The 24671-nt window shown below is 44.7% G+C and overlaps 2 protein-coding genes across 3 annotated transcripts; both read left to right on the top strand.

Moving 5' to 3' along the window:
- Window positions 1-540: 540 nt before the first annotated feature.
- Window positions 541-10894, top strand: gpr17 (G protein-coupled receptor 17). Of its 2 annotated transcripts, none has more exons than XM_076045150.1 (2): window positions 541-1032; window positions 9463-10894. In XM_076045150.1, the coding sequence occupies exon 2, from the start codon at window positions 9469-9471 to the stop codon at window positions 10489-10491; it is 1023 nt and encodes a 340-aa protein (XP_075901265.1). In that variant the 5' UTR covers window positions 541-1032; window positions 9463-9468; the 3' UTR covers window positions 10492-10894. The 2 variants fall into 2 exon arrangements, with proteins under 2 accessions (XP_075901265.1, XP_075901266.1); XM_076045151.1 differs by lacking the exon at window positions 541-1032 and adding an exon at window positions 9080-9136.
- Window positions 10895-12808: 1914 nt separating this feature from the next.
- On the top strand, window positions 12809-24620 carry inpp5d (inositol polyphosphate-5-phosphatase D). The gene is made up of 27 exons (XM_076045115.1): window positions 12809-13372; window positions 13963-14026; window positions 15140-15275; window positions 15378-15522; window positions 15926-16066; window positions 16155-16245; window positions 16350-16430; window positions 16516-16593; window positions 16781-16904; window positions 17494-17594; window positions 17755-17857; window positions 17932-18128; window positions 18651-18768; window positions 18862-18958; window positions 19326-19464; window positions 19706-19814; window positions 19918-20006; window positions 21175-21256; window positions 21711-21800; window positions 21884-21994; window positions 22097-22176; window positions 22261-22348; window positions 22726-22872; window positions 22966-23023; window positions 23116-23271; window positions 23353-23768; window positions 23847-24620. Exons 1-27 carry the CDS (start codon window positions 13233-13235, stop codon window positions 23879-23881), a joined length of 3216 nt encoding a protein of 1071 aa, XP_075901230.1. The 5' UTR covers window positions 12809-13232; the 3' UTR covers window positions 23882-24620.
- Window positions 24621-24671: the final 51 nt, after the last annotated feature.

Here is a 24671-nt window from a genome sequence, read left to right as displayed (position 1 = left end):
CGGCAGCGGCATCAGCTCAGGGAGAGAGAGAGGGAGAGAGAGAGAGAGAGAGAGAGAGAGGGAGAGAGGGAGAGAAAGAGCCGGAGTGTCCCGATCACAGCTGGGAGCCACACATCTGTCCGCCGGCCGGCCATGTGACTGATTGCACTGGGCATTCCGATTCAGGACGGCCCCCGGGAGGCACGGGCCCCCGACCAACAAGGGCCTCTGTTCCCTTCAACAAGAACCCCCCACTCACCCCCCCCCCCGCCCGCCCCACTCTCCAACTCTTGTTTTTCTCCGGCTCCCCGAAAGGGATGGGGAGGGCGGTAAGGGAGGAGGTGGTGGAGGGGTTGGGGGGGGCCCAGCCAGTACAGAAGCTGAACTGAGCGTCCACAAAAGATCATCTCTAGTCATCAAGCTCCCAGTTCACAGCACAGTCCATCTTCTATCTGCTGCCGGGGATGGATGATGTTTTTTTTGGGGGGGGGTTTTTGGGGTGGGGCGGGGTTAGGGATGACATGGGAGGGGTGAGGGAGGGTGGGGTCCGTGAAGGGGTGTCGGTGGTTTCCAGGGAGTCGCAGCCGGCGACACTCTGTGGCCGAGGCATGCCATTCTCTCCGCACGCCGCCGCCGCCGCCGCCGCCGCCGCCGTGCAGCGGCTCCTTCTGACTCGGCCCATTGTGGAGCTCACAAGTGTCTCTCTGAAAGAACGAGCGAGAGAGAGAGGGTGAGAGAAAGGGTGGGGTCAAGGTTCAAGTGAGAAACGGCTCCCATCAGGACCCTCCTCCGCCCCCCCCCCCCCGACCCACCCACCTCCCTCCCTCTTCTCCTCCTTATCAAATTTGTCCAGACACAAAAAAGAGCAACAGTCTCCTTCCCAAGGACGAGCGGAGGAGAGACGGCCGGACCTCCGAGGTTAAAGCAGCGAGCGTCTGGAGTGAGACTCTCACTCCTCCTTCTCCTCCTCCTCCTCCTCCTCCTCCTCCTCAAGCTTGTTCCTGCACCGGCGAACACATTTTTTTCTTGCAGGCGTTTTCCTCTGAGACCCAGGTAGGTCTGTCTCTCTCTGTCTCTGTCTAAATATTATAAGGAGTCAGTGGATGTAAGTTTATTTAACTGGAGTTTTAATCGACTTGATTTCCTCACAGGTGTAAATTGTTTCTAAATATTTTTTTTCTGTTGAAACGTATTTAAATGTATTGATTGTGCGTCAACCTTGAAAAAAAGTTTCACTGTACATTAGTAATTATCCCTTAAAAGTACATTTTTACCACTAAAGCTCCCATATTTTGCAAAATGCCAGTGTTTTCGAAAAAAAAAAAATTATATCTGCTCTCCACTCCCTGGATTGTCAGTGAGGAAAGACCTTCCTGTGCTTCTTCTGCCACTTAAAACATAGATCTGCCCTTTGTGATGTCAGAGAGGGCACAGCTACCTCTACTGTCCCCTGGTCAGTGACGGCAACCCACAGCTCTGTGTTGCAAACGGAGGGTTAGAAATAGGCTGTATTCCTCCAGAGGTTCTGGGTAACTGTGTTTTCCTCCAGAGGTTCTGGGTCACTGTTCAGTTCCGAGGTGAAGAATGAAGCCGTCAGTCCTCAGACTTGGACGGTGCCGCTGCTGAGCTCAGTCTCAGGTTTTCTTCAGTTTCTTTATCAGACGAGCCGAGCAAACCGCCGTCGCTGTGTGTCTGTGGCTGATGTCTGGCACTGGGCCAAACCCTCCTCAGCAGCCTGCCGGGTCGCTGCGCTTGAATTTTTTGGGGTTTGTCTCCATGTGGGATTACACCTCGGGGGGCGGAAGGGGGGGGGACCTTTCCCATTCAGCCGCTCAGCCCCTCCAGTTTGTTTTCCCTCTGCCAGCTTTTCCTTTTTTTTTTTTTTTTTACTCTTTTTGGCGGGCCCTGAATGAGCCGTAGCTGAGCCCCAGCTGAGAAATGCTATTGGCTGAGGGTGAGTCGGGTGCTGCTCCACCTGCCTGCACAGTGAGCCGGTGAAAGGGAGGTTCAGCGAGGTGCGTCTGCCAGATTCAATCACGCTCAGTCTTTCCCCCTGCAGTGAGGAACATCTGCAGGCTGACCAGTTCGTCCCCACTGCACGTCAAGGGATTGATTTTGGCTCCGTCGCATATTAATCGGCAGCTCCTCCCGCCCCCGTTGGGTGTTAGCGAAGATTCTAGGAGGAGGAGGAGATGAAAAAAGGGTGCAGGCAGGGAGTGGAGGCTGGTGGCGGGCCAGAAACAGTGGGGGGGGGCGCGGAATCGAGGCGTGTCAGGACGTTTGGGTGAGATCGGCCGCATTTTGTCCTCAAAGGGAGAAGTGAGCCGCAGCAAAGAGTGTGAAACTGAGAAACTGAACTGTGGGAGTTTGAAAGTGTTGAATTTTTTTTTTTTTGCATTTATGATACAAAAAGAAAGAAATTGTCAATTAGAGCATTTGGAAGAAGTTGCAAGGTGGATATTGTATAATTCTCATTTTTTCAACTATTTAGACCTTAATGACACAACACCTTGATGACTTATATATGAGTTGTGCACTTCTTCAGCAATTGCCAAAATTGAAAAGTCAAAACCAAATTGAAACGAAAACTGACCATTTGGCTGATTTATAAATAAACTGCAACGTCTGGTGATGAGAACGTCGGCTTCCTGAAAGTTTTTTTTTTTTTTTACCGGCCAATCAGACAGTCTGTGACTTCCTGTGTGAGATGCAGTTTCAGCGAGTGTTGGGGTCAGACCCAAGTCGCTGTCTGCTCTGAGGGCGTCTTTCACATCAGGACAGGAACACTGACATCTATTGTTACCTTCTGTTCGACTCTGGGACAAACACACCCACTGCCCGTTGTCCCTCAGTGTGTGCATGTGTGTGCGTGTGCGTGTGAGTGTGTGTGAAGGGTAGGGCTGCTAATACTTCCTGTAACTTTGCTGCGCTGCTCTCTGACTAACAACAAGCTGCTGCTGCTGCTTTGAACTGTGGTCTTGCGAGAAACCTCGTACTTCTGAAACCTCTGATCTCCTGTCTGCTGTGTTGTGTTTTTACATTGTCACTTTTTAGCCTGCAGCCTCTCTTCAGTCTCCATTTTAAAAAGCTACTGCTACACTGTAAACCCGGATAAGTTGAGTCTAGTTAAAAATTTTAAGGAAATTGGTTGCCCTAAAAAAATAAAGTAATGTTTGATCAAAACTGAAGTTAATTTAACTTCATAAAAAAAAGAGGATGGCACTGATATTTTGAGTTCAATACACTTAACACCAAGTTTGTTCAACTTAAAAGCATTAGTAACATGAATTGCTTTTCCCCATTATTCCACTGTTAATTTAAAGTTAAGTGCACTAACTTCAAGATGATTAAACTTAAAAACATTAGTAATATCAATTGCTTTACATATTTATTGTACTTATAGCTTTAAGCTGAATAGACTAACCTTTAAGTTGATTTGCCTTAAAAAATTTCTTTGCCCAATTACCCCGCTGTAAATAAAATCTGTTAAATAAAAAAAATAAACAATACAGATTAAATTAATTAGGAAAATAAAAGGAAAAGCCACAGGTATACATTCTTGTCAAAATGTTTTATTTAACTTGTTATCAAACAAAACTGGTTTGACAATCAAAATCTAGGATTATTCTGAATCCAAATGGTATTAAACAAAACAAAAAAAAATCAACAACAATCCTACAACATAGGTCACAATAGGAAATCAAAGAGATCTGTGCTAATAACACAAACACACACCAATCAGCAAAAATCAAAATAAGTGGGAATGCATAAAAACACTTGCATCAAACAGTGCCCACAGTATGGTATTTTGAAAGTGCAACAACAACCACAACAGTGGTAAGTAATCGGACAACCGTTTTATACACATAGTTGATTCTTTAGAGACTGAATTCTTGGTTTCAGCTCACCTCTGCACAGGTTTAGCATGGCCTGTTGAATGAAGTGGAAGGTGCTTTTCATGCACTTGGGGTAATCCAAGTGCAATGCATAAATCAGTCCAAAAAGTACACAGAAAGCCTGTGGCAGGTTGGCCAGCTCCTCCATTACCACACCCCCTTCCAAGACCATGCTCACTCTGGATGGTTCACTGTACAAGTCCTTGTCAGTTGCATCCTAACAAAAAAAGGAACAGACAAAGAAGGCATTGTAATAAATCAATAATTCTTTATTGACCACAGAAATTAAGAAAGGACAAAATTTAACATCATCATAATTTGATCTGTACATTACAAGAGCTGTTTGAAAAACTGTGTGTTGAAATGGATTTGAAGCTCAGCAGAGACGCGAGAGAGCTTTTTTCGGTCCCAGTCAAGCTGAAAAGTTGTGTATGAACTATTTCCAGTACAGATGCAATTGTTGCAGTTGACACAAATTTAAGACCAGAATTTTTATTTACGGTAATCACAAATAGTACGAATTTATGTAAGGATTTTTCATAGTCCTCAGCAAAATAAAAAGAGAGGTCCTTCCTTGTGGCCCAGTCTCGCTGATGTCAATTTACAAGAATAAAGACAAAGGTCAAAGTTAAAATTTTTGCACAATGTTAATTTGTTTGTAATTTACAGTAGATAGCAGTAATTTAATTCTTTATAGTAAATTCATATATACACAGGCATACAAACCTGGCTTTGCGGAGAAAAGTGCTGGCCTTCGCTCTACAAGCTGGGTAATTGCAGGCTTGTCTGTCACAACTTCTTTTCTCCGAAGAGCAAAGGTCACATCCATCTCTTTCTTGATAAGTGACCCATTTGGCTTTGCCTTCATCATCTCATTGACAAGAACCTGGCGGGCTGATTCCAGGTTGCGGTCATCCAACCCCTCTGGATACTGAGGCAGGAAATGTATTTCTCCTTTCCTTGGCTTCTTAATGTCCTTGTTTGGAGGGTCGCCATTTGTTGAGTGTCTTCCACGTTTACCGCTGTTGACGGTGACGTCAAGTCTGCCCAGCTAGCACATTTTGGCTCTGTAATTTCCAACCTTGAACTTCAAACTGTTCTTCTATCCGGCACAGCCAGTGGGTGACCATACTTCTTTAAGACATAGATGCACAGTTGCTAAAGCTTCCTTTTTTTGGGGTATGCATCAAATGCATAGATGACCTCAGCCAATTTCTCAAGGATGTCATGCTTTAACTCTTTTGCCACTTTAAGAAAGGTTCCATCCCTGAGACATAACAAGTTACCTTCACGGAGTCAGTACTCATCGTCAACTGAAGATTTTGGAATTTCAAACACTTCTGGCCATGGCACACTTCTATCCAGAGACGAGTTAGACAGGATCTCTGTATCTGCCAGACTGCTTGTGTCACAACACAATGAAGATCATTCAACCAAATCGATCATAGGGATGATTTTAATTGTTGGCTTATCCGGGAGCTCTGGGACATCTTCAAGGTTACACAGTTCATTGTTAAAAATCTGGGTCTTGGTACTGCAGAATGAAGTTTTTTGTTTTTTTTGTTAAATTTGCTTGGAGAGTGCCTTTAAGCCAGCCAAATCAAATCTTCCAGTGTGTCCGGCCGTCTCGTCATTGTCAATTTTCTGACGTCTCCCTCTGGGACAATAACTCTCATGATGAATTTCTCTGGCAGAGCCACCTGGGGAGAAAGGATATGCAAAAGAATTTAGCAAATAACGTATCGCTTCAACGTTACCGTAAATTCTCCTTGGACCCTGTATGCTGATAACGGGAGGACATCATTCAGCTCTGAAATCTTGATCACATGTGTGGAGGGAATATCACCACAGATAAGTTGGTAAGATCTCAAATGCTCACAGTACCACGCCGTCATTTTCTGGCAGATGAACATGATTGCTGTGTTAGCTGCAACAATCTTTTCAATCTGGGCAAATTCAGAGAGACCTGAGCATGAGCCAAAAGAGCGAATCATGCGTGGATGATACGTGATTCCATCTATACAGACAGGTGACACATTCTGAACAGAAGCTACCTTTGCAATGTCTCGAGCAAACGCTCTCAGAACATTCAAAGGGAAAGAGGCGAGCGAAACTTGGGGTAACCTTTGTCATTTCCACCGATGATTTGAAAAATGCGCTGCAGTCAAGATGGTAACTGACTGCTTTCTGGTGTTTTGTAGCAAGTGCCATTGCAACACTTTGGAAATTTTCAGCATTCCGAATTGCTTTTTTAAAGAACTTTTGTTTTCCCTCAAAGCGCATTGTCCAAACATCGCACAAGGGACCAACCTTTCTCACAAGGGAAGGTTAGTGTTCCAGATAGTGATGCTTTGGCTTTAAGTGAAAACTCGGAAAAGTTGACTGCAGAAGCCGTCTATGTTGTTATTTTACATTCCATGAAATGCAGTGTCTCTTCAGTGTGCCTTGATGCCACTGCCAGTTCGATAATGTCTTTAAGAAGCATCAGAATTTCCCAAGCGTCATCACCCTCAGGAACACAGTGACCAATACGAAGTGGGAGGAGCCTTACGAGACACCAATTCTCAAGGGCATTTCCACCAATGCTTCCTTTAGTGGAAAATCCCTGTCCAATGGTCTGAGGGCGGTCTGTTTGGTCTGTGAATGTGTAATTAAACTGTCTGATTTAGTGTATCTAATGAGCAACTTTTAATAAAGAACACACAAGCACTGAATTCAAATTCAAACTTTTATTCAGCCACCTTTTTTAAACACAACTGATTTTTTTTTTTTTTTTTTTTTTTTCCAAAGAGGCTGAGATAGTGCTCGAACGTGCGACTCGACCAGAGGTCCGACGTTTTGGCGTAGAGAGAAACGGATAACAGCTCGTTTTGCACTGATTCCCTGCACTCGTTGTACAGATGAGGAAGAGCTGTGTTTGAAAAATACTTGCGGCCGGCCGGGAACTGCATATCGCGGGTCAAGAGTGACGAGAAGCTGTTTGAAACCAAGCTTTTCAACTGTCGTTATTGGCGGCATATCCCTCGCTATGAAGCATGTTACTGCATGGGTGATGTCCTTGTGCCTAACGACCGCGGGTTGCGTTTTGTCGGACTTGAAATAGCCAAAAATATTGGCGTGCTAGTGAGCTACTGAAACCTTTTTTCAGCTGCTCCGGCAGTTAGCTTTCTTTTTTTGTCACGTATGCTGCGTTCGTGTGGTGTCGGAAATCCGACTCCTTCTTGGCAAGTTGTTCTTCCAACTTTGTTGCGTTCGTGTGATCTAAAGTTGAAATGTAGGAAAACATGAATACTAGTATTTTCTTTAATTTTCCAAACAAATACATCAGGTGTGAGACACCAGGTAGCAGAGGAAACAGATCAGATTAGCCATCAAATATAACCCAGTCGGAAAGTCGTTTTTCCGATTATTTCGACACCACATGAACACACATGTATCTACTGGTATAAAGGTGAAAAGCGCGAAATGTGAGTTCTGAACGTTAACGTCAGCTAATCTAAAGGAAGGAAAGACATGGGGAAAAAAAAAGTTAAAACGGTGGGAGAGTGGAGCCTCTAAATTAAAAGCAAAACAGGAGAGGGATAAAACACATTCGGAACTCCGACAGAAGGTTCCAAACATTGCTAGTTTTTCCACCGCGTCTTCTGGGAACGTAAATGTTAATGAAGAGCCAGCAGTAGAGGACGAGAATGTCAATGTTGTTGTTCATTTACTGCATTTGAGTGTAGTGTTTGTTGTTATGTTGACATAATACACAGATACAACACCATCACGTTCCGAGTCTTGTGATGAATTTGTCTAAAAATATTAAAATCAGATGTCGCCAGTCAGTGTGAATCCTGTGGACATACACGAGTTTCCAACATGTAAGGCCACACTTGTGCACCATCAGCCATTTGATGCGTTCATGCATGTATAAGTGTGTATGTGTGTGGTGCCAGCGCTGTAGTTCAGCTTCTGAAAATCAGCTGTGTGTGTGTGTGTGTGTGTGTGTGTGTGTGTGTGTGCATGCGCGTGTGCATGCGCGTGTGTGGGGGGGGCTCTCCAAGAGTCTGGCCCAGGGGCCTCCGTATTCTTAATCCAGCCCTGGCTATGATGAAAAAGGAAGTGAAACTTTTTCTATCGAACTTTTTATCGACCTCTTCTTTTCCTATCGCAGCACACGTCTATCGATCGATATATATTGTTATCGAATTACCGTCCAGCCCTACTATGACCCAATACACTGCACACATCTTATGTTTCGGCTTTAATGTTCCTTGAGGATTGGTGACTTCAAAGTCGTCAATGTAAAGGCCAAAAGCAATTGTGAATTCATCGTTAATCATCAATCGTTGATAATTTTCTTTAAAGTACTGCCCATCTGCATAAGATGTATATTCCTGCAGTACATGGACTTTTTTTTTTGACATAGCTTTGTCTAACACATCAGTTTTGTTAAGCAGCTTCTGGAGCATTGGAACAATGGGGACATATGCAAGTGTTTTTTTTTGCCATTTTCCACAAAAAATTCAATGGGGTTTACCAGTGGGAACTCTTTGCGTACATAAGCTGTTCTCTTTTTAGTAGTTCCTAAAAATATCATCATGTTACACTCTCACACGGCACGAGTAATTTCACTTACAACTGTATCATCAACATTATCAAATTATTTATTTAGTGTAGCCCTCACTTCCCTCTGCAGAAGTCGCTCCGACAGCTTATTGATTTGACGAAGCTGCTGTAATATCATTCATTCATTCGTCTTTCTATGTATACCCGCTTATTCCTATTCAGGGTCACGGGGGTCTGCTGGAGCCTATCCCAGCTGTCATAGGGCGAAGGCAGGGTGACACACTGGACAAGTCGCCAGTTCATCGCAGGGCCACATAGAAACAGACAACCATTCACACTCACATGCACACCTACGGACAATTTTAGAATGTTCATTTGACCTCACATGCATGTTTTTGGACTGTGGGAGGAAGCCGGAGAACCCGGAGAGAACCCACGCAGACACAGGGAGAACATGCAAACTCCACACAGAAAGGTCCCAGGTCCGGGCCCCGGAATCGAACCCACGACCTTCTTGTTTGAGTAGAAATGAAATCCGGGTTAACAGTGCACCGAGCTGAGAAACAGGAAGCAGCTGTGAACTGAGGTCGGCGCTGAAGATGCTAGCATGGACACTGCAGGACTGGCAGTTTCTTATCAGAACTTGACATTCTTTTCACTTTACTCCTGACTGGCTGACTGTAGAGAGGCTTCAGTTGGTGCTACATGTCACGTTTAGAACCAGAAAACTATTGTCACAGTGCCCTGTGCCTGTGCTGTTTCCTGGCAGTGCAATTACGATTACGTTTTCTTCCCAGAATTCAGAAACTCTCTGTCAACAGACGACAAATATATGACGTTAAACTTTTTTTTATTTTATCCTCCGGTTAAACTTGTTAGATAATTTGGAAGGATTTAAGAATCGTTCCTGGTCAGAGAACATGCAAGTTTGACAGGACTATTGTCATATGTAGAAGAACAACAGCAAGAAGAAGTTTCATCTCAATGTTCTCATCAGAATAACACTGTTTCTCCTCTTTTCCGTCCCCTCCAGACCCAAATGATGGAGTCGGCCACCACCGAGCTGCCGCTGCTGGCCAACCAGTCGTCGGAGGTCTGCGTGGCGGGCGACATGACGGCCGAGAACACCCTGTTTGGCTGCTTCTACATCCTGGTCTTCTTCCTGGCGCTCAACGGCAACGGCCTGGCGCTGTGGATCTTCTCACACCAGCGCGGCTCCTCCTCGCCGGCCAACGTCTTCCTGGTGCACCTGGCCGTGGCCGACCTCTCCTACGTGGTGGTGCTGCCGCTGCGGGCCACCTACCACCTGACGGGGGGCCACTGGCCCTTCGGCGAGGTGCCCTGCCGCCTGGCCGGCTTCCTCTTCTACGTCAACATGTACGCCAGCATCTACTTCCTGGCGTGCGTGGCCGTCGACCGCTACCTGGCCGTGGTGCACGCCGTGCGCTCCCTGAAGGTGCGGCGCGCCCGCTACGCCCAAATCGTCAGCTTCGCGCTGTGGGCGCTGATGGCCGTCTCCATGGCGCCCCTGCTGGTCACCCGCCAGACGGCGGAGGTGGACGGCGTGACGGTGTGCTCGCAGCTCTACCGGGAGAAGGCGTCGGGCAGGGCGCTGGCCTCGCTGGCCGTGGCCTTCACGCCGCCCTTCCTGGCCACGCTGGTCTGCTACCTGCTCATCGCCCTCAGCCTGCGGCGCGGCTCGCGCCTGGAGCCGGCGCTGCGGCGCAGGGCGCTGCGCACCATCGGCCTGGTGGCGCTCATCTACGTGGTGTGCTTCCTGCCCTACCACGTCAGCCGCGCCACCTTCATCCTTGGCTACAACCACCCCAGCGTGGGCTGCCAGACTCGGAAGGGCCTCCGCCTGGCCAACCGCCTCACCTCCTTCCTCACCTGCCTCAACGGCGCCCTCGATCCGCTCGTCTACCTATTTGGCGCAGAGAAGTTCCGCGGCACGCTGCTGCGCCTGCTGTGCGGTGAGCGGCGGGGGGGCGTGTCCGCCGCCACCAGCGGCGAGTTGAAGGGGACGCATGAGAGCTCCGTCAGCGCCAAGTCTGAGTTCTAAGGGTTTTGTTTTTTTTTAGGGGGGGGGGGAAGAGATCCCTAAGCGATTGATACAGTTGATGCAAATATTCATTTTCAACCCCAAATTGTGTGAACCGGAGGCCACATAAATAGAGAAAACCACAATCAAACAGCAGCAACAACAATAATCAGACAAAAATCCTCAATGGTTGAATGACATTGACCGCGTTTCCCAACTTCCCAACGTCCCCAACAGAGGGCGCTGTCAATGCAATAGTTTGACTGGCTCGCCACCAAGTGTCAAGTTGCTTTAAATAAGAACAACTTCCTAAATTAAACGAAGTTAGTTTTTTTTCTTTTGACAGATTGTGAGATTAAAGGGAGTATTTTCTAAATCTCAGAAAAGAAAATGTTGCAGGTTCGACATGCATTTCTTTTTTTATGCTTTTCATGATTCTTTGTGACATGAAGGCAGACAAACTGTTTGCATCATTAAACCACTTTAAAAAAACAAAAACAAAAAACAAAATATAAGCACAATAATATTGAACTCTGACGTCGTCCCGCTGAGGTGGGAAAGGGTTTGAGTGTCATACAAAAATAAGTCAGGTCTGATCTAATTAATGGTAAAGTACTCATTTTAGCTTCTGGTGTGCAAACCACAAACCACTACTTTGCTTGCTGATCACTCTGCCCCCTTCAAAAAAAAAAGAAAAAAAAAGAAAACCCAACATGTTATCATGCAAATCACTAACTGCACGGCATGAGCAGACAACCTGCAAGTGGCCCAGCAGCCCAGCCACAGAGGTGTGGCTTAGCTTATTTGCAGCATCGATGCTAAAAACACTGCAAACCCACAGGAAATGGGCCAAACTGAGAGGACCGACTTACACAGGAAACGTTACAAATGTAAAAGTTTTCTGATCAGTCTCATCCTGAGCTGTAGAAAGGGAATGAAACACCTTGAGCTCTTTCATCATCATGGCTAAAGCAGCCAATCGGAAGCCCACACAGACTCTGGCTTCAGATGACATCACCCATGTTCTCATTTGCTAATAATATGCAATTCTATTTATTATGTTTTGCAGTTATACTTAGAGGAGGTCCACCTTTCTGCTGCTCTGGTTCTGTTCGGGGTTTGGTGACGTAGCTCTGACATCACAGCTTGTTTAGGAAAAATGTAAGCCAAAAAGAAAAAAAAAAGAAAAAGAAGTAATTTCTTGCCACTGGATGCCACTAAATGTTACACATGGGGCCTCTAACCAGCTAAATGTTTTGCTGAAAGGTTTTCTGGCAGAGGAATGTTGTTGCCCGTCTTTGAATCAGTGAGGCTTTAACTCAAACTAAAAAAAACACAAGGGTACTTTCAAAGCGTAAGCATCATAGCGCTACAGGGATTTGGCACACTAGTGTTAGCTTACCTATTGGACCCCCAGAACAGCGAGCTGGACTTTATACTGTTTTTTTTTAATATACAGTTGTTTTTTACATGCACTTAAAATGTATTTTTAATGATGATTTCTTTTTTTTTTTTTACTTCAAGAGGGCAGAACCATGTTTACTCGCTTTTCTGCGCCCGACAAATCTTCCTTGTATATTCTCGTCTTTGTTATCCTCCGATACTCTTTGCCTACGTTTCTGTGTCTATGAACTATAAGACGATGAACTTTGAACTCTTTGCTTCCCTGTGGTCTCTTTTTTTATAATGTAAAAAAAAAAAAATGCCATTTTGACGGAGAAAGACGCGATTCACACAAGAAAATGTGACTCGAGCTGTAAATAATAAACTTGAAGTACTGATTCAAAGTGTCTTGTCTGGCTGTACATCCAATGTAAAACACTCCCTCCTGATGTGACTATAAAAACTGTGGGTTCACTGTGGCGGCAGCATCTGAAAGTAAAAGTATAATTTGATGTCATGCTGCTGGTGAGTTTGTAGCGTCACTGACCCACCGACGGCTTTGTGGCTTTTCATTTTGAGCTCTGCTTCTTCTTCTTTCCCTCCACTTATTTTTGCAAGACTTCCTGTCCAGCGCACCAACATGGCAGCCCACTCTCAACTCATTTCCTGGAGAGACTGAACATCTATTTTTTTTTAACCCCTCCCCCTACCCTGCATTTATTTATTTATCAACCCCTGTCTGAATTTGAAAATAGATCGGTAAAATTTGGCTTTCAAAACTAAACTTCAGCGGTTTGTAAAAGCTTTTCTCTCACTCCTGCCATATTTTACTTTTCTGTCACTTCCCATTTTCACTTCCTCTCATTTAAAAAAAAAAGACCAAACAAAAAACCCAACCAAAAATCCATTGTCACATTATCTCACAGTCATGTTTTCAGGCAGCTACACTGACAGTAAAGGTGGAACGGCAGCCGATCGTGCGAGAAAAAGTGACTCTTATTTGCCTATAAATCGATTTAAACTCCTGGCTGTGCAGAACAGCAGCAGAGCGAGGTGCTGTGTCTTTAGGCCCTCCTCTCTCAGCCTCGCGAATGAGGAAGTTCAGAGTTGAGGCTGCCTTCCTCCATCGCAGGGGACCAGGAGTGACAAGTGCAATGAGCTACTTTCGCTGTGCGCAACCATGACAAAGACGAAATGTGCGGCTGAAAAGAACTGAATATAGGCGAGGTTTTTGATCATAGCGTTCGGCTTGGAGGTCAGGCGGACAGGTCAGGGCTTGGAATCTTGTCCGACGAGCGGCCACCAGCAGCAGCAGCAGCAGCGGCAGCAGCAGCGGCAGCGGCGGCAGCAGCAGCAGCGGCAGCAGCAGCAGCGGCAGGATGCCAACTTCCCAGCCGTGGGGTCACGGCAACATCACCCGCTCCAAAGCTGAGGATCTTCTCTCCAAGGCAGCGAGAGATGGAAGCTTCCTCATCCGGGACAGTGAGTCCATCCAGGGAGCATACGCCCTCTGCGTCCTGTGAGTTACCTGCTATACCCAAGTATTTCACCTCCACTTTTATTAGGTATTGGTTTGGTCGTTTGTTTCTCATTGACAAGAGAGGGGAAACTCCTCATGACACACGGCACCTCAGACATCTGGCCTGTATGAAGCAGAATGTCTGTGAAGATTCTCAGTCGTCGAAGGTTCTCCTAATGTAGAAGGGGTTCAGGTGAAGTTGAGGCAACTGGACTTGTTCTTGCGACCAGAAGAACAAGTCCAGTTGCCTCATCGTAACCCCTTCTATATTAATGCACCCGAGTGACGTCGTTTGAGTTGGAGAAACTTGAAAATATAAAAGAATAACCAGTAAAACAACTTTAACTAGTGAAACAGTGGCCTGCTGTATTTAAATGTGCGATAATATGCAGACACACAGCGATACTGGAATAGTTCCTCTTTATTTGCATGCTGTCACAATGCAACACCCTGCGCTTCGCAGCAGCGGTGGCAGCTGTCACTTATCACAAAGTTTGCTCTAAATAGCAGCTCAAGCGACCCGCCCGTCTACCTTCACTGTACGTTCATGGTCTTCCTCTGATGTCTGTCTGTATTTCCCCTCACCACAGACACCAGAACCTTGTGTACACCTACAGAATTCTGCCGAATGAGGACAAGAAGCTCTCCGTGCAGGTTACCCTCAAGCCAGTTTCACACTTTCTTTCTCATCCATTGTGGCTGCATGTGCTTTCTTTTTTTTTTTTTTTTTTTTTTTCAAATGATGCACGTTGACTGCACACTTAAAGATTAGAAGAAGGTGCTGTTGCTGTTTTGCAACTATAGCCTGATTTTAACCATGATCATAGTTGAAACCACAGCGTACTCAGGAAGAGGAACGAGTGTAGTGAAAAAAAAAGTTTGGTGCTGGACCGGAGAAAGCAGAAAATTGAAACAGAATTTCTTCGGCAAGTTGTTCCTTTGCTTGGATTGGCTGAGGAAAAAAAAAATCCTTCACTAATCAAAGGTTCATTTACATGTTTGTGGGTCCGTATTTTGAAGGTCCCACATTATACAAAGTACACTTCACCATTTTTTCTTATGTCAATGTATTTGTTTATCAGTGACCTTCCCAGAAGTGAGAAAACTCCATTCTTTACTTCCTTTACCTGGTCCAACCTTTAAAAAGTGGGTGCTAAATTACACACCTTTGGAAAAAGCCACCTGTGATGTTATAAAGGGCACTGACAATCTCCCCAGTTAGTGTCCACACCTCGAGGCAGGCTCTGGCACTGCCCTCTCATTTATTTGTACATTTCCAAGCATGTGGAAAATCCAGCAAAACATCAGTTTTAGTAGGAGGGTTAATGTTTTAGCAGGAGGCTGTAAACATGGGGTTAAATGGGGGTTAAATATGCTGTTTTCCTGAAATTGAATAGCATATAGTAGCAAAGTCAGACATTGTAGTGCAGGATGAAAAGTAAAAGTCTTGGAAATGGTAGGGGACCTTTCAGTCCTGATTACCTAACAGGATAAGATGCCCTTTGTTGCATGTTAGCATGCTAACTAAGGCTAACATCGACTATGCACCATTAAAACTGCCTTCCATTAGTATGTTGAGTGCAGTACTTAATTTCTTTTGTCAAGATTTCCATCTGCAACATCTTTTAAAAATAAGGTTTAGTTCAACTACACAACACAATGTAGAACTTAACATCAAATGTGTGTTGTTGTTGCTTTTTAGCAGCAAACCAACAGTAAAAATTAGGAAAAGGGTGGTTGATGTTTCTGGTGCTGTGTGCTCTCCAGGCCTCGGAGGGAGTTCCCATCAGGTTCTTCTCTGGGCTGCCTGAGCTGGTGGAGGCTTATTACAACCCCAACATGGGCCTGATCACACATCTGCAGTACCCGGTGCAGAAAGAGGAAGAGGTGGAGGAGGAGACAGGTCCAACAGCGCCATAACCTCTTCACCGAAACCGTCACTGTCATCTGTGCCAGTGTTTACGAAAAAACAAACACACAAACTCTCTTCTTTTTGGCCCCACAGACACGAATCAACTGCCGCCGCAGCTGCCACCAAGGAACTTTGCCTCCAACGACATCAAAGATGCTGAAGCCAAGACGGCCGAGCAGCTGTCCAAGTCTCTGCCGGACACAATGCTGACCAGGCTGCAGCAGCTGGACACGTCCACGTATGGTCGCCAGAGCTTTAACATTTCAATTTGCAACATTTCACATTTAATGCATTTTGAGGGGGAGCAGTACACTGACAGAAGCACGATTGAAATATTTGTAAGCGATCTGTCTCACACTGTTGACTAGTTTTCTATCAGATCAGAAATTATTTGAAACTGGGCTCTGGAGCTTCGTCAGCACCGAATCCTTGCACATGAATATGTTGTGGCCAGTTACGCGGTGTGTGGGTAGCCAGTCTGGTTATTTTCTCAACAATAAATTTTCCACAGTTTTGTTTGCTTGATTGCTGCTGAAAAAGAACCCAAACTCAACAAACTAAACATCAAATTCTACTCAAGAAGATGGGACGCTATTCTGTTCTGAGGCCACCAAAGATCTCCTGAATTCGTGTCTCTGCAGGATCCCAGAGGAGCATCAGGTGGCCATACAGGACTACTTCAGGACGGCTCTCAGCTTGGACATTGAGCAAATTCAAAGCGGTCACCTCGACCTTCCCGGGCTCAAGAAGCTGACCACGACCATCTGCAAGAATCTAAACAGGTGAAGTTTTACCGCTGACTAAAGGTACACATTTGTTCAAAGTTGTTTTTGTTGTTTCTAATCGTTGCCGCCGTCTCTGGTGAGGCAGTGAAATCTCCCGCATCCTGCCGGCCCTGGAGGTCTTCCATAGGTCCCTGGACCAGCAACATGCACCAGGAATGTGTGACGGTCCAAAACACGTGAGAGCCACTGCTGACACTTTACAAGATGATACAAATCTGCATAAAAATCCACCTTATTGTCCTTGTTTTGTTTCTTTTCATACTTTATTTCCTTTGTTCAGATGTCTTCTGACTCGACGAGTCAGTCTTTACATCTCAGGCTGGAGCACCTGACAAAACTGCTTTACTCCATAGAGGACAAGGTCAAATGTTTTTTTTTATTTTTTTTTTAGCTTGAATGTTTTACAGCGATGTAGAAATTCTCTAATTGCCTTGTTTTGCTTCCAGGCCAGGAGCTCCATATTTGAATCCCTTGGACAGGAAGGTGGTCACAGGAAATCCCTCATACCAATTGTCACGTTTGAGGTGATTCTTTGAACCTCCTCTCCAGGGGCGCATGGCATTGGTCCGGCCTCCCACTAGTCCAACAAATTGCCCATTGGTCCGACCTCCCCTAACTGTAACTGCAACCCAAATGGGAGGGCGGACTAACCAGGAGGACGTGTGCAAAGATCTAGAACATCCAGATATTATTACCATCTTTCGCCCGCAGGTCAAGCAAGAATCTCTGGGTATCTCCACCAAGATGATACTGAAAGTGGACGTGGAAGGCGGGAAGCTTTACCTCAAGAAATCCAAAGATGGGCCGGATGACAAGTTCTTTGTGCACAGCAAGAGTGAGTCAGGGTGTCGCATTCTCCTCCTTCCAGCCGATTTATTTTATTTTATTTATTTTTTTTAGTAAAGTGCCGGTGTTGCTCCGAAGGTCACCTACTGACTGTAGTTATCTCGAGACTCTGGGTCCTCTTGCGAAACATTGGGTTGCCTTGGCTCAAGTGGAGTATAATTTTCGACGACAACAGTTATTGAGCGTCTGGCTTTGGAAATGCATAACTGAACAGTTTTGGCACTGTTAGCATATGTAGTATTTTACATGGAGTCAGGATACATTTGGAAACATAAAGGGAAATTTCAACCTGAAAGTGAGAAACGGTGGCAGCAGTGGAAGACATATTATTATTATTATTATTATTATTATTATTATTATTATTATTATTGTTATTTATTCTTAAAATCTCCTAAATTCACTATCACTGCAACACAATCCATGCAAATCTCCTGTCTGATTTGATCCCATTGTGAGAATGCTAGCACGCTGTTAGCAACTGTTTGCGGGACAGACTAGTTTTGTGCTGCTCATTGAAATTTTGCTGCTGCTTCTTTTGAGAAAACACAGAAATATTTTTTTTTTTTAATTTTTTTTAGTTCTGCAGCTGGTGAAGTCTCAGAAAGAACACATCAAACTCATCCTGGAGACAGAGAAAGAGAAGATCTTGCGCAAAGAGTTTGTGTTTGAGAACACAAAGGTAATAGACATCCGAGAAGCTTCCCATTCATCGAAAAAAAAAAATGAAATCAAGTGAAAAAAAATGAATGAAAAGAGCAAATATTTTGTGAAACTTTGGTAGTGGGTTGAAATGTGCAATGTGCCATGAAATGTATGTCTTTTGTTTAATGTCTCGCCAGAAGAGAGAAGGTTTTTGCCAACTGCTTCAACAGATGAAGAACAAACATTCGCAAAAGCCCGAACCAGACATGATCACTGTATTTGTAGGAACCTGGAACATGGGTAACCAGGCTGAACGTACGTCCCTAAACTGAAGGTTAACAGTATAGTTTGAGTAATTATCCATCGTCTTGCAGGCAATGCCGGCCCTCCGCACAACATCAGCACATGGTTCCAGTGTAAAGGCCAAGGCAAGACGCGAGACGACACGGCCGATCACATCCCGCACGACATCTATGTCATCGGCTCTCAGGAGGATCCTCTGAGCGAGCGCGAGTGGTCGGACACGGTCAAGCGCGTCCTGAGGAACATCACCAACCTCAGCTTCAAACAGGCGAGTTGCAGAGGAGCCAAAGTCACGAGTAAATTCTGAAGAATTGTTACAAATGGAAGAAGGGATCTCGTAACACCACAAAAATAAAGATGGTTAAGGCAGAACTAAGGGTGGTGGTTGTTTGTCTCTATGTGGCCCTGTGATGAACTGGTGACTTGCCAAGCTGTAGCCTGCCTTCGCCCTATGACAGCTGAGATAGACTGCAGCAGACCCCTTTCGACCCTGAGTTCAGGAATAAGCGGGTATCGAAAATGGATGGATGGATGAATGGAAGGCAGAACTACAAATTAACAGTCCTTCAATTTATAAGAATAAAATAACTCTTCAGGTTACAAATGAAAGCCTTCCAGATTGCATACAACATTATTTTCAAGTTAAAAGAGGGAAACTAGGATTCAGAAGGATTTGCGAAGTGAGAACCAATGAAAAACACAGATCTCTTCAGTTTTGGGAGTAATGAATAGGCAAAAAAGCTTTAATTAATAAATAAATATCTGAATAATCCCATTCTTTCACCTATAGGTGGCGATCCACACGCTGTGGAACATTCGGATTGTGGTTCTGGCAAAGCCCGAGCATGAAAACAGAATCTCTCACATTTTTTCAGACAGCGTGAAGACGGGTATTGCCAACACTCTGGGTACGGACACGACGCCACCTATCTGCAGTGTGAGGGTTGATCCAGGACTGACCGCAGTGTTTTTACTTTTTACTTTACCACGTTTTTTTGCAGGCAACAAGGGAGCGGTGGGTGTGTCCTTCATGTTCAACGGCACGTCTTTTGGCTTTGTCAACAGTCACCTGACCTCTGGAAGTGAGAAAAAGCTCAGGTGAGGTTGTCTCCGTGTCATCATGGCAACCACCTCGTCCTTCATCACATGACAGGATTTGGTTGCAAGTAGGGAGAGTTCTTACCGGCTGGTTCCAGGAAAAGCTGAAGCTGTCGAGGGGATGTTGAGATTGTGACTAAAAAGTATTGCTCATAAAAATTAGAAGCAATGAATTTGCATAGGATAATAGACCAAAATGGTAAAATCTTAGTAATCCATTCATTTCTGAAAATTTGTGCTTCTTGTTACTGCCACTATATTCTTTCTCTGTTGTGTCAATCTCTTCAAAAAGTCAACAACACTATATATACATACATATATATAAAATAATTATATATACATATCTAATTGAATGACGTTTTTGCAGGCGTAATCAAAACTACACTACCATCCTGCGATTTCTGAACCTGGGAGACAAGAAGCTCAACCCTTTCGACATCACACATCAGTTCACTCACCTCTTCTGGCTCGGGGATTTGAACTACCGCGTGGAGCTCCCAACCACAGTGAGTTAATAATAAAACAGACAAAACACAAAACAAACAACACACCTTCACATTCAGGTATCAAAGAACACTGTGACAGTTTCTGTTTTCTTTATCTCCCCACCACCTCCCCCCCCATAAAATGCCACAAAGGTTTTCACGTTTACACTTTTGAAGCTCATCTTTGCTGTCGCTGCAAGTCACTGAGTGAAAGACAAAAGTGAGCCACTGAGTCACCTCTTTGCATGCTCCCTCTCGACAGGAAGCCGAGTACATTGTGACAAAGATCAAACAGCAGCAGTACAACGATCTCCTTGGTAAAGACCAGCTGAACATGGCGAGGAACGACGGCAAGGTCTTCCTGCACTTTGGTGAGACTCAGCAGCCGGCATGTTTCCAGGGTCGAATGTGTTCACTGCACTTGATGTAAAAAAAAAAAAAAAAAAAAAACGAACGATAATTGTGCGATTGCAGATGAGGAGGAAATCACATTTCCACCCACGTATCGCTTTGAGAGAGACACTCGAGACAAGTACGCCTACACCAAGGCCAAGGCCACAGGGGTAAGATCTCCGTCTGTGGAGGTGGACGGAACCCATCTTCGTCTACCCTGGCCTGCTTGTGGCATCATTTCTTAAACCTTCTTGCTTTATTTCACCTATCCATCTGGTCGAGAGCCCATAGAAGGCATTTGGAAAGGGGAAGCAAGACCTGGACAGGCATTAACAAGCCAAACCATCTGTCTGTCATATTCAAGCAGACCAATCGCAAGGCAGCCCTTTTTTTCATTGTAAATCGAGGCCATGACATGAGCAACCGTGCCAGGGCAGGAACTGTGCCTGAACAGGATAGTTGGGTGCTGTGTTTCTGTCCTAGGCTCAATGCTGCACAATACACGCTGAGGTCAGTGAACTGATAAGATGGACATTGTGGTGTCTCACAAAAACAACAACAAATAATAATAAATAAATTATTCTTATATATAAAAAAAATGTGATTTAAGATGTGACCTACATTGGTGCAGTAACAAGCTAATCTGCATTTGACATAAGGATGCCCATTGGTCCACTATCAAACCAATGTGTCTAATGTGTAAACTCACCAAAAATGTTAAATGGCTGTACAGACTTGGAATTTCTTTTTTGAGAATCAGGAAGTCTGAAATGTCATTCTTCCATCTCCAAAAGTCCCCGTTTATGCAGTTTTGCAACAGTATGAGAGAACCAATTAGTTTCCTTTCTGCTGTAAAGGAAGCAAGAAACAATATCTGCACATTTCACTTATATCCATGACAACAAAGAAGAAGCAAGAGTGAGCTTGAAGAGAATTGTGTCTATTTTCTACAACGTGCCATTGTAAAAACAAACAAAAACAAACAAAAAAAAAACAAAAAACAAAACTGTTGTCTCATGACAGAATGTGGTCAGTACAGTTGCGCAAGGCAAGCGCATTGGGGCTCACCACACGGTGGCGACACACATCCGGTGACTCCCCCGACACCAAAAGAAGGCCTCTAGCTGTTACCAACTGCCCCAACTGTCAATAAAAGAAATGGATTGGCTCATACAACGTACATTTCTATTTTGCAGCCTGTTGAACACTAGTGGGGTTTTTTTTTTCCGGCTGGCTTTTCCTCTTTAATCATTCTTCGCCTGCCACTTCAACTGCTGCTTGTGAAGAACCTTCTTATGTGCAGTGGTATCACATGTGAGATGAATCTGAACCTTGCAGACAAAGTACAACCTGCCCTCGTGGTGCGATCGCATCCTGCGCAAGTCCTATCCTCTGGCCCACGTCGTCAGCCACGCGTATGGTGAGTGATTTCCCGAGGGACGCACATTTCCTGATTTACGGATGGAAACCGCTGAGTCTAGACTCCAAAGTTCATATCCTACACTATATACTTGATGCAAATAGACTGCGTATCATAGCCAGAGGGCTCTAGCGGGCGTATTGATCTGCCTCTAAGTGGAAAGTTTACTTCCCACAGTCTGCTGCAAACTTAATTTTGCAATTTTGAAACCGTCCCACTCAGTAGCAAACTTGGTCCAGTGCAGGTCAGGAATTGCAAAAGTTTTTTTTTTGTTGTTGTTGTTTTTCCCCAGAGGCTATCAAAAATATCATTAATATTAAAATATCTTGTCACTAGCGCACTTTGGAATACCTTTAGGGAAAACTTTTTTTCTTTTGGCAAAAAGTGAGCTTCCCAATACAGTGGTTTGCGACGATTGATTTTTGATTGGATTTTCTTAATGATCATCTTGCAGGATGCACCACTGACATCATGACCAGCGATCATTCGCCCGTCTTTGGCTCGTTTGAAGTCGGGGTTGCATCTCAGTTTGTCTCCAAACAGGGTACAATACTCTCCAAGGCTCACTGGCTTTAAGTTGTTGTTTGTTTGAGGGCGAAGTCAAAGTTTTAACTAATCCCCCATCAGATCCAAACAGTGCACCTGAAGGTGGGATACAGATCATGAATTGCGTGGCCCTACTGTTGACAAAATCCAGGACCAAGTTCCTTGTGGAGTACCACTCCAGCTGCTTGGAAAGTAAGTTTATCCTGCAAAGATTGAGAGGATCATGCTGGATTCGACTGCCTTAAGAAAAAAAAAGAAGATTCAACTCTGTATTGGTTTGCTGAATGTTTACAGAAACAGTCAAAACGCCAGAGGGAGAGAACATGGAGCACTCAGAGGGGTCCATAAAGGTTTTTTTTCGCAACCAGATTGAGGTAAAAGCTGGAAGGGGGCGTTTCTTGGGTTGGCCAATCACTTTGGCATGATCTTGATGAAATTACCATGTTTTTTTTTTTAAGCTCACCCCCATCATCTCGGATCCAGAGTACCTCTTGGACCAGCACATCCTCATCAGTGTCAAGTCAACAGACAGCTACGAGTCATATGGTAACAGACAAAGACAACTACAACCAGTTGTCCTATGTGAAAAGCCCTTAACTGCTGTTCTTTGTTTTTCTACTTATGCTAAGATACCAGTTCCAATAAAACTGCTGTTACCAAAGCTAATCTCCTCCAGCAGCGGCTAAACTTGCAGTCACCTCCCTGTAAGACTTCTTTGTCTACTTTTGAGGCCTCTAAAAGGAAGCCTCTTGCAATAGCTTCCTGGTTTCCCCACTACAAAAAAGGAAGCTGATTCTGATGGAATTCTTGAACTAAAAGAAAAAGTTATTTTGGAGCATGTGCGGTCGCATGAGATTTGGGTGGTGAAATCTTAGTGATCCAGCTGGGTAAGTCACTCATACACCGGTACCTTATTCCCAAAGGTGAAGGCTGTGTTGCACTGCGGGCTGCCCAGGGCTGCTACACCGAGTTCTTCATCACTCTGACTCACCACGGAGAGAAAACTGGCACATTTACCGGAGGCATCCAGCTGCACACCTCTGAGGGGAAACCAACCGAGAAGCTGTACGGTGAGTCAGGAAATCAGCTTGGCAGGCGCCTATCATAACCCGCTTCCTGTTTTATTTCCTGTAGCGTCACATCTTGACTTGCTCTGCTTTCAGATTTCATCAAAATCGAAAAGGATGACACGGCTAAAGGAAAAGGCAGTGACCAAAACAAGTAGGTTTTTTTGTTTTGTTTTTTTGGATCTGTGGTGTGAATGTCTCACACGTGCCCTTACGTGTGATTGTGGTTTTGATTTTCTTTTTCAGGTCCATCACACAGGCACATGATATTTCTAATCCCAATTACATGGGAGTTCTCTACCAAAAGGGTAATATGGTAGATAAAGGCTGGAGTTACCTTCCCAAAAAGGGTGGTCATGATGTTGGCACACGTATTCCCTCAGGAAAGGTCTTAAATCCTGTGTAAGTTCCAGTACCTGGTATGCATTTTGTATTTCGTTAACCAATGAGTCGAAACTGACAGTGTCCAACATCCTGTCCAAGGGGTGAGGTGGAAAAGTCTTCAGAGATGTTTGACAACCCGTTGTATGGCTCCATGGCAAAATCGCAAGTTCGAAACAGGGACCAAGACCATATGCAGCCTCCCGCACTTCAAGAGCCTGCCGTCGAGGCAGAACGCCCTCCGGTGCCCACACCACGCAACCGCTCCTACACCTGTTCCGAAAGCAAACCTCAGCCCCCGACGCCGATTGCCGCTCACCACTCCACGCACAAGAAACCAGTGGTGCCCTCTCGCTCAGAGGGAGCGATGTTACATGGCAGGCCTCCGTTACCTACAAAGTCCCGGCCAGGCATGGCTGAGGCACTGGCTCCCAAACCCAGAGACTACAGGGACAACTTAGAACTGCCGGTCAAAAGGCTACCGGCTCGGCCTGCCCAGTCTTCAGCACACAGAGACGGTAAGGGAAACACAACATCTTAACTGGGCATTATCTTTATATCACCTACAGCTTATAAGTCTGACTCTACTTCTCCAGGTCAGCCTGAAGTTCCCAAAAGGAGCATTCTGTGAAGGCTTGTTTGCAGTGATGGCCGGCATCGACCCGAGTTCTACATGTTTGGAAGCTAAGCATGTGGTCTGGTAAAAAAAAAAAAATGTTTAATTTCATTATCTCAATTTTTTTTATTTTTTTATTTTGCATTTGCAATTTTGCAAGTGTTTTCTGACAACAATCTGTCTCTATCTTGTTTATCCTGTCAGTAAAAGTTAGCCTTTCTTATATTGCTTCCTGCCTGTCTTATTTTTGTCATGCAGAAGCTCCAAAAAAGCATCAGCTTTGGTTAAAGAAAAAGCTAAAACACATCGTTGTAGAAGGTGGGTTTAAATTTGAGAATTAAATACATTATTATTTTTTTTTAAACAGTTACTGTAAGTTGTGATTGGCTGTTCCTCTTGAATCAAGTTAGCTGCTTGCTTCCCTTGCCAGACCGTAATATTTCTTCCAAACTGCATCGAGAGCATATCAGCCAAATTGTCTAGCTTTTCTTTGAAGGCGAGAAAAACAGCAGAATTTTAAAACATGGATTGTCTGGAACTCCTTATGATCCGGTTACATTTCATGAGTGCAACTTGTTTTGCGCGACTCAATCACTAGTAGCTGTTTAACGCACAGAACGTGTCATTATTAACTGTTTGCTCTAAAATAAAAAGCCTTTTGAATTGAGGTCTCAGATTTCCTATCCCTTTTTGCATCTCTAAACAAAACTGTGAAACTGTAAATAAATTCCTCTTTGCGTCTGCAACACTGTAATCTATTTGTCTCCATCTGTTGTTACTTTGATGAACTGCATTAAAAGTGTTG

Source organism: Nelusetta ayraudi, unplaced genomic scaffold (genome assembly GCF_046127955.1).
Source record: "Nelusetta ayraudi isolate G7.1 ecotype Tasmania unplaced genomic scaffold, CSIRO-AGI_Nayr_v1 ptg000084l, whole genome shotgun sequence".
In the NCBI taxonomy this organism is placed as follows: Eukaryota; Metazoa; Chordata; class Actinopteri; order Tetraodontiformes; family Monacanthidae; genus Nelusetta; species Nelusetta ayraudi.
The sequence above is the reverse complement of the archived record's forward strand: the minus strand, read 5'-3'. Positions and strand labels throughout refer to the sequence as shown.